The sequence below is a fragment of the Bufo bufo genome, chromosome 11 (assembly GCF_905171765.1).
Source record: "Bufo bufo chromosome 11, aBufBuf1.1, whole genome shotgun sequence".
NCBI lineage: Eukaryota > Metazoa > Chordata > Amphibia > Anura > Bufonidae > Bufo > Bufo bufo.
The window spans coordinates 30,914,064-30,924,156 of NC_053399.1; the positions used below are offsets into that span (position 1 = coordinate 30,914,064).

At 43.4% G+C, this 10,093-nt stretch overlaps 1 protein-coding gene across 1 annotated transcript in view; it reads left to right on the plus strand.

Moving 5' to 3' along the window:
- RTN1 (reticulon 1) overlaps nucleotides 1-8,659 on the plus strand; it is a 168,167-nt gene extending 159,508 nt beyond the window's left edge. The window contains exons 5-10 of the mRNA XM_040410980.1: nucleotides 1,130-1,337; nucleotides 2,044-2,182; nucleotides 2,538-2,607; nucleotides 3,675-3,721; nucleotides 3,797-3,855; nucleotides 7,676-8,659. Of these exons, the coding sequence (XP_040266914.1) occupies nucleotides 1,130-1,337; nucleotides 2,044-2,182; nucleotides 2,538-2,607; nucleotides 3,675-3,721; nucleotides 3,797-3,855; nucleotides 7,676-7,715 (563 nt within the window). The 3' untranslated portion in view covers nucleotides 7,716-8,659. The remainder of the gene's footprint in view (nucleotides 1-1,129; nucleotides 1,338-2,043; nucleotides 2,183-2,537; nucleotides 2,608-3,674; nucleotides 3,722-3,796; nucleotides 3,856-7,675) is intronic.
- The last annotated feature ends 1,434 nt before the right edge of the window (nucleotides 8,660-10,093 follow it).

The following is a 10,093-nucleotide window of genomic DNA, read 5'->3' on the forward strand; positions in this document are numbered from 1 at the left end:
AATTATTCCCTTTATGTTGGTATGTTGGATCTAGATTTTAAAAAAATCCTGTAGACACACCAGTGCTGCCACATTTCCACACATATTTTCCTCTGGAGAACCCATTTAAAAGGGTCATCCAGGATTTTCATATTGATGGTCTATCCTCAAAATAGCTCATCAATATGAGATTGGTTGGAGTCCCACTCTATTCCTAGGCCAGTGACGTCACCGCACATCAGTCACAAGGCCTAGACGCAGCTCATTCCCATTCAAGAAAATGGGGCTGAGCTGCAATACCAAGCACAGCTGCAATCAAATGTACGGCGCTGTGCTTGGTAAGCTGTGAGGAGGCTCCATCGGCTTCTTCAAACAGTTGATTTGGCAGGGGTGCCGGGAGTCCGTCCCCCTCCGAGAGTCCGTCCCCCTCCGATCTCCAGAGGATAGGCCTTCACTATGAAAATCCTGGAGAACCCCTTTAAACTTGCTTGTCTTGTGGTTAACTTTCACATTGGCGTTTGTTGTGGATCCATCATGCATCTGCACAGAGGGATCCGTTCAGATAATACAACCGTCTGCATCCATTCAGAACGGATCCGTTTGTATTATCTGTAACATAGCCAAGACGGATCCGTCTTGAACACCATTGAAAGTCAATGGAGGACGGATACATTTTCTATTGTGCCAGATTGTGTCATAGAAAACGGATCCGTCCCCATTGACTTACATTGTGTGCCAGGACAGATCCGTTTGGCTCAGTTTCGTCAGACGGACAACAAAACGCTGCAAGCAGCGTTTTGGTGTCCGCCTTCAAAGCGGAATGGAGACGGAACGGAGGCAAACTGATGCATTCTGAGCGGATCCTTTTCCATTCAGAATGCATTAGGGCAAAACTGATCCGTTTTGGACCGCTTGTGAGAGCCCTGAACGGATCTCACAAACGGAAAGCCAAAACGCCAGTGTGAAAGTAGCCTTGTACGTTTTTCCAATTATGTGTACAGATGTGTGTGTTCGGAGCTGCTTACTTGATGACACATGGAACATGTCTATAAATGAGTTGTCTATCTATTTTTATAGCATGATGCAGAGTAAAGTATCTATTTCTACTTCTTTCCTAAATTTGTATCCCCAATCTGATCTCTCTCTACAGCTATAGACTTATTATACTGGCGAGATGTGAAGCAGACCAGCATTGTCTTTGGAAGTGTCCTTTTGATGCTTTTCTCCTTGACTCAATTCAGCGTGGTCAGTGTCATCGCCTACTTAGCCCTTGCTGCCCTCTCAGCCACAATCAGCTTCAGAATCTACAAGTCAGTCTTACAAGCTGTACAGAAAACCGATGAAGGACATCCATTCAAGTAAGTGGTTTCTTACCAAAAGTATAAAATAGAATACCTTGGATCAAGCAAATGCAAAAAAACTGGTGACACCCTGCTGCACGCCTGCATTGCAAACTGCTAGCAACTTATTCTTCTAGCAGAAATAATACAGGACTGGCACAACATAGAGCCATAAGAATAGGTGTTCCAGAATTATTATTACATGGGGATGCAAGTATTTATCTGCCAAGTAAAATTAAAGGGGTTCTCCCATTATTAATGTAAAAAATTAAACTCAGACATCACACAGTACATGACAGTCTCTTCCTAACAAAGCTAGAACCAGCCCTGTACCTCACATGGATCCAGAGATCTCCTCATTCATTGCTATGCTAGATTTATATCAAGCTGACAGCTCAAGGGGAGTGTCTGTTCTGCTGCAGCTCAGGAGGCGTGTCCGTGCTCTCCCTATCACAGCTCAGGAGGCGTGTCCGTGCTCTCCCTATCACAGCTCAGGAGGCAGTTGAAGAACTGAGCATGTGCAGCCATCTCAGTGAGCAGGTCAAAGAAATAAGAAAAAAAAACAACAACAGGTGGCGCTGTACAGACACATTTTATTGAATAACTCAGTGGCTATACTAAATTTTTAATTATATGCAATTACAAAAGTATTCAGCTCCACTTGCTGGTTTCATAAAGGTATAATATTTTTCCTTTAATGATAGCTGTACTTAATATTTTTCAGAAACTACTTGGACATTGAGATCTCCCTCTCTCAAGAACAGATCCAGAAGTACACAGATTGCCTCCAAGCGTACACAAACAGCATCGTCCGAGAGCTCAGGAGACTTTTCCTAGTACAGGACCTTGTGGATTCATTGAAGGTATGTGTGATATATCTCGTTACCTCCATTACTATAATATCGCACACTGATCAAGTCATGATAAATTGCCAGGTCCATCCAATACAGATAGTCTTAACTTACTGTATAATTACTATGTGGCCTCTTTGAGATGACCAACCCAACATGCATTACAAATTGGTCTATATGGGTAGTCCTCTTACGATAATGGCCAGTTTGCAAGTGTATGATGGAACTGCACTATGTCTAGTGCGGGACCTGTAGGGGGCGCTGTATGACACACAGGTTCTCTCCTTGTGGTTCTTTGAATCTCTGTGCCATACTCCATTAGTGCATGGATCCAGCAGGTAACTTATTTGCTTTATTTCCTCCCCAGTTTGCTGTACTCATGTGGTTGCTGACATATGTCGGAGCTCTGTTCAATGGGCTAACGCTCCTCATCATGGGTAAGGAAAGCAATGCTTCTATAGAGGTAGATAATCTTGTGTCCAAAGAGAACATTGAATAAGCTCTGTTCACATTGGCGTTTCTTCTATGTTATTCTGTAGTGAAGAGTTACCTAAGGGAATATGAAAGGCGTAGCTGATACCGCCGAGTGCTAATACAGATGCGTGCAGTAGTATTTTTCTGCCCACTCCTCGGCATATTTGCCGGGTTGCGGCTGGATCTCTGCCATTATAGTGAATGGGGCCGGACAGAATGCCAGCAGCGCAGGGCTACGCCCAGCAGGGACGGATCCGGCAGGCTGTTCCCGGTCAGAACAGCCTTCCGGATCTGTTTCACGTAAATGTGAAACAAGCCCAAGAAGATGTGCCTTTATGGCACACTGTGGACATTAGGAATTAATCTGATTGTCTGGGGTAGAGCATTCCGGAGAACGGGAGCAGTCTTGGAGACAGGATTAGGATGCTCGGATTATGACGGAGGTTAGTCTTAGATGTAGAAAGAGTGGAGAGCATAGGAAGGGTGATAAATAAGATATTCATACTTACTAATATTTCATTTGGTTAAACAGAAGCGTATAAACCCTGCATTGGGAACGCCCAGACCCCGCCTGGAAACACCCACTTATGGGTGGGGTTTACGATACCGCTGACCATTTTCGGCCCGGGACAGTCTCTGCAAAATTTGGACAGTTGGCAACTGTGGATACTAGATAGATAGATAGATAAATATGTAAATTGATAGATAGGAAATAGATATGAGATGAGATAGACAGATGGACAGATTAGATAGATAGATAAATATGAGAGATAGATAGATAATTAGAAGAAAGAAAAAGAAAGAAAGAAGTTGCAGGTTACGTTGTGACTATTACAAAGTCAGAAAATGTTCAATGATCATATAATCTATTATTTAACAGAAATAATAGTTATTAGAAATCCATATTTTAAAGAACCCTATAAAACAGAGCAGCCTGGAATTGAATGGAGCTTTAAAATAATAATGACTGTAACTTTTTATGTTGTCCCATGCTTTTTCACTGAGCGGATATTATCTTTCTGTTGTTTAGCGGTCGTGTCCATGTTCTCTCTCCCAGCCGTATATGACAAGTATCAGGTAAGAATCGTTCTGAGCTCAAAACTTCTAATAACCTGTATAACTAATTAATTACTGGAAATCCTCCTCTTCTAGGCACAAATTGACCAGTATTTGGGGCTGGTGAGGACTAATATGAACACAATTGTGGCAAAGTAAGTGAATGTGATATTATTCCTTCCGTCCTTTATGCTAAAGTCTACTCTGGCATAAGTTTACACATGAAGATCTACGGGCATGTTGACATATATGTGCTGGGGAATTTTCCCTGCACATATACTGACAGACAGTGCACCACAATGTGAAATGACTATCGGTGACCATAAGCCCTAGGTCTCATGTACACGAACGTCGTTGTCCGGTGCCCGTATAGCGGCCCGCAAACAAACCCATGTTCTATTTATTTGCAGTGTGGACACATCACTGACCCATTCAAGTTTAACAGGTCTGCATCCGTCTGCGCCAGCCACACAGACAGTGCCCGTGTATTGGTGACCACAATTTGTGGTCCCCAGTGCATGGAACGGGCGTGAGCCCTTAGACAAATGTCAGCTGAGACTGTCCATCTGATGTGTATGGGGAGCCTCCCAACTCTCCTCCGACGGTAAATGTTGAAGGAGAGAAAGATCAGGCACTTGGATTTCAACATGCCCAGTCCTTTTGTGAGATGTCTGGCAGTGGCTAACTCCCCTTACCCTATTGAGAACCAGGGACGTTGCTAGGGTCTCAAAAGATCTGGGGACCAAGCCCCAATGAATATGGCCCAACTCTCTAAGTTAACCAACCGCCCCTCCCCCCTTCCCTGCAAACACGAGCACTGAAGACATTTTACTGTACTTGCTATACAGCAGCACGTACCTCTCACCTCCAGTTCCTCCCAGGTGACATCTCCTCTGATGTAGATCTTCTCTGTCATCATCTTCTCCATTCGGTCCGGACAACTTCTTTCAGCCGCCTCGTCTCGGGAGAGTGTGACACACAGATCTTAGCTTCCTCACTTTTCTGTACCCCCAAATACTATCCTGAAGAAAAATGAGTGCCCCCCATAGTAATAATGCTCCTCATAGTCCCACCAATAGTAATTCTCTTCGACTGCCCTCATTAGTAATACTGCCCCCTACAGTGCCCCCAAAAGTGACAGTGCTCCCCAAGAGTGCCTCTATTAGTAGAAGAGCTCTCCAGTATTAATAATGCCCTCACAGAGCCCCCCAGTAGAAATAAGGCCCCCTATTGTCCCCAGAGTGGTGGTAAAGCTCTCTACAGACCCCTCAATAGTAATAAGGCCCCCATAGTGCTCTTAGTAGAAATAATATGGATCTATAAGTCCCTCCTATAGAGCCCCCAGTAGTAATAAGAACGCCTAATGTCCCCTGGATTTAAAATGCCCCTATAGTCCCCCAGTATTTATAATGCCCCCTACTGTTATAATGCTCATCCTGAAGCCCCCTCCATTATTTATACCTGTAGTTATATTCCTCCGTTTAGTGTCCTCAGAAATTATAATTCCTCAGCCCCTCCACCATACAGTCCAATGTAAAAAACATTATTTCCCTCCCTCCGCCATAGAGTCCCATGTAAATACCATCACACCATCTCTCTAGCCCCCTCAAATATACAGTCCCATGTAAATAACATCCCCCTCTATCTACAGCCCCCTCCAAAATACAGTCCCATGTAAATAACATCACACCATCTCTCCTGCCTTCCCCAATATACAGTCCCACGTAAATAACATGAATCCCTCCCCAGCTGACTTTAACATACAGTCCCATGTAAAGAACATCACCCACTACCCAGCCGCCTTCAACATACAGTCCCATGTAAATAAAATCACCCCCTCAATATTCAGTCCCATGTAAATAACATCACACTCTCCCCCAGACACCTTCAACATACAGTCCCATATAAATAAAATCACCCCCTCCCCAACCACCTCCAACATGCAGTCCCATGTAATTAACATTACCCCTCAACATTCAGTATCATGTAAATAATATCACTCCCTCCCACAGCCGCCTTCAACATATAGTCCCATGTAAATAACATTACCCTGCCCCAGCCACCTCCAACATGCATTCCCATGTAAATAACATCAGTCCACCTCACTGGCCCATGTGAATAACCTCTCTCCCTCCAGCCCTAACATACAGTTCGAGTTAAATAACTACAACTCCCAGCATTGCTCTGCCTCTCACACTGAGTAATCTTCACTTACCTCTCCTCATGTAGCAGACCTCACCACAGCTTCTTCCCAGGACTTTTCACTGCTGAGCCGTCCTCTCCTGCACTGGTCACATGATGGTGACATCATCGCAGGTCCTTTCCAGCTACAGCTTTTAGAACTGATTACATGTCACAGGTCCTTCAGTTCTTGCAGGGCATTAGATTCAATTGTATTGCCCTCCTGAGGACGGCAAAACAGTTGTATCTAGCAGGCAGGATATTTGGGACCTGGGACAAAACATCAGGGGCCCAGGCCCCAAATATTTTAACCTAGCAACGCTCCTGCTGAGAACACATACACATTCGGCCACTGCTATTAATGAAGCGGCAGCAAGGATGCTCGACTGCTTCTCTATTAATTTGGGAGACTTGGAAGCCCTGTTCTAGTGATCGTTGGGGACCCACCAGTTGGACCTTCACTGGTCTGTTGCTTATCCCCTATTCTGTAAATAGTGGGGGTTTTTATCTTTTTTATCTTGGGACAACCTCTTTAAAGGGATTTTCTGGTAATAATTTTTATCTATTGACTGCAGCCTGTCTCCTGAAACAGAAGATTCATACTCGCCTGAACTTACCCCCCCCCCGCCGTTCCGGTCCGCCGTGCAGTCTCCGCTGCTTCTATGTTCCAGTCCCTGGAGTGTTTAGCATGATCACGGTCGCGTGCTCTGCTGCAGCCAATGTCTGGCTTCAGCTGTGATGAGGCCACAAGCAGCACGCGTCACCACCGAAGCCAGTCATAGGGTACCAGAAAAAAGAAGCAGCAGAGGCAGCACGGAGGACTAGAGTGGCGGAGAGTATGAATCTTCTGTTTTAGATAAAAAGTTATTATTTCCAGGGGACCCCTTTAAGTGTGCCATTTACGCTACCTGAATATACATAGAGGCACCTCTCCCCAAAGCAAACCCTTCTGTCTGCAGCACTAAGCTGGACCATGTGCTGAAGGACTCAATAGCAATTTGCTACTTGCACCATATGATTCCACCAGATCAGTGGTCTCCAACCTGTTGGCCCATATGTTGGAGACCATCGCTCTTCACCCTGCTATCGGGCCAAGAGGTTATGGTTTTAGTATCCCAGGAGTAGCATTAGTATGACACCTTAACACAATTTAATTTCATTTATTAGAGAATGGTGTAACTAGCAAATTTCTAAATCATTTCATTTAAAAGATATGTCCGCATCCACATGAAAAAAAGCTGTAAAGTCATGGCCACTAGGGGTATTTGCAGTCCACCACTTGTTGTCAGGCAAGATCCATCTCTGGTAACAGAGACTCAGAAGACGTCTTACAGTAAATGGGGCCGTGTCAGAGCCGATCTGAGCTCCTGAGCCTGATAAAAGCGAAGCACTGCCTTTACACATCTTCTGAAGAATATAAGAGCCTCCTGTGTGTCTGTAATTCTGATCTCCCTCCCTTATCAGCTTTCTGAGTTCCCTAGAAGAAAACAAACCTAGTGGGAAGTGAGGTCATTGCATACAGGTATATTCAACAGAAGGGAGACACCCACCGCTTCCGAGAGAAATGCATCTATCTATGCAGCTGAAACAAGGAATAATATAGCTGAAAGAGACTTAAGGGAAGCCCCCCAAAAAAAAACACCAGTTCATTCGCAGTTTTGATTGTACCAAGAAGCACAGCCATTATGCAAACTTTTTTTTTGTTGAAAACTCAGGCACGCTTTAAAACTGAACTTTAAAAAGTGCAAATCTGACGTAATGACCTAGCAATGATTTTCTTTTTTTGTTTTGCAGAATTCAAGCTAAAATTCCTGGTGCAAAACAGAAGGAATAAATAGTTCTATCTAGTCCAGTCAATTCTTGGTAAATTGTGGAGTGTAATGTGGAGACAGCTGTGTTCTACACTTTACTTACAGATTATTGCACCATCCTCTTTTCAACACTCTGTGTTTATGGAAACATCAAAAAAATAAATAAATCTAGGAGCAGCCGTGAACCTGCTTCGACGCTACTAGAATACTTGCAATCAGCCGTGTCAAGCACTAAAGTCTAGTGAAGAGATACAAAAAGTGTACTAGATGTTTCATTTTTGTGTTGCTTACAAGTGCATGATGTTGGAAGTAAAATATCTTCTTTTTTTAATTTCTTATTTATTATCCTTTTTTTCGTGTTTTTTTATTTTTCTGCTATTCTCGGCAGCGCTTCTATAACTTAGTGTGACGTGCGGCTAAGGCTTCATGCTTAGGGCATTGATGCAATAGAACAGACTTGCTTCATTGTCTCTGGGCCCGCTGGTTGGAGTTATTTCAATGATATAAATATATATATATACGTAGAACTGTAGACTAATGTTTCGTGTTTTTCCAGCACAAGTGAAATCAGTGTGCGGTACTTCTCTCCGTTTTATTTTTTTGTATGAATTCAACTTGCAGTACTCCTGTTGTGAGGGATTGGGATATCCGATTTACATGTACGGTAGACAGGTCCAGCTCGTTCGGTTTATTACGATTTGTAATCCATTCTCTGTAGTTTCTAGCGGACTTATGGACTCTGAATATTTGCACTTATTATGTACCTGACACTGAATGCATAAATAAAATGTCACTAAATGTAGAAGGTTCTCTTCTTGTTCAGCTTGTAAAATGTTGCCAAAACACATCGTACCAGTCCTGACAGATGAAACGTGACGTTCTCAATGGCGACAAGAGTTATTAATGGCGCGGATAACATAGTCACTGTATCTATGTGTTGGTGTCCTAACCAAAATATTTCAGTACAAATGGGAATAAAATTTGATTCTTGCCAAGGTTTTGTGTTTTCCATTTAATATCTCACTATATGTGTAACTTGTTCTGATCTTTGTGCATCTATTATCTATATTTATCTATCTCATGCCTATTTTTCTAAGATGTATTTCTTTATCTAATATCTGTCATATCTATGTATCTTTCTAATATCTATCTATCTATCTCTCATCTATATTTATCTATCTCATACCTATTTTTAAAATATACAGTATTTCTTTATCTAATATCTCTCATATCTATGTATCTTTCTTTTATCTATCTATCTATCTCTTCTATCTGTTGTGGGGATTCACTCTGGTAGGCAGGTTAGCGGACGCAGTATAGAGGCAACGGACCAAATTTTAAATCAATCTTCAGTATTTATTCACACTCATAACATAACACAACAGTCCCTTTTCAGGCTTGGTGCTTGTTCAGACACAGAAAAAACAAAATAACGTTCATCTGGTATCCTGGGTGTCAGTTCACACCCGGCTGAATGCTCAGCCTCAAAGTCCACTTGCAAGGCTGTAAGGCGGCCTGCTCGCCTGACACACGGTCTTCAGACCTCAGCGCAGAGATCTCCACAGCTCCAACACAGAGACTGGCAGCGCTCCACTGTCAGAGAGGAGTCATCCACACCACCTGACAGTGCTGCCTATCCCAAACCAAAACCCCGCCTGGAACGTAGAGAGTAGCCACCCACCCATCACTTTGACTACTCCCAATAAGAGCCATCCCGGGTTAGCTTTGCAGCCAATACTAACACAGCTGAAGTGTCAGACTGCAATCTGCAAACTGACACTTTGAGAAAAACCGGCTCTTACCTTACCGAGGTCAGGAACCTTGGTGACACGTACCGACCATCAATGTTCCTTCCTACACTGTCTGTCTATCTATATATCTTTCTAATCTGTCTGTCTATCTATCCATCTCTAATATCTATTTCATATCTATCTATCTCATATCTATCCATCTAACCAAGGGATGCCCAACCTGCGGCCCTCCAGCTGTTGCAAAACTACAACTCCCAACATGCCCTGATATCTGTAGGCTTTCTAGGCATGTTGGGAGTTGTAGTTTTGCAACAGCTGGAGGTTAGGCATCCCTAATCTAACAGATATCTATCTATCTATCTATCTATTGTGGTGACTCGCTCTGGTAGACAGGATTAGCGGATGCAGTATAGAGGCAACATCAAGTTATTTGGATCAAACAGTTCAGTGTTTTATTCACACTTTAGGCAAGTGTCAATACAAGCAGTCATATTCAAACAAAAAGTCACCTTGCGGTGTTGGTGGGAATTCACACCATGCAGCAATTCTGGCTCAGAGTCCTTGCTGATAGCAGCACCAACCTGTTTTCACGCCAAACAGGTAGCAAGCCTTCATCCAGACACAAGGCTCCCAGATCCCAACACAGAGAC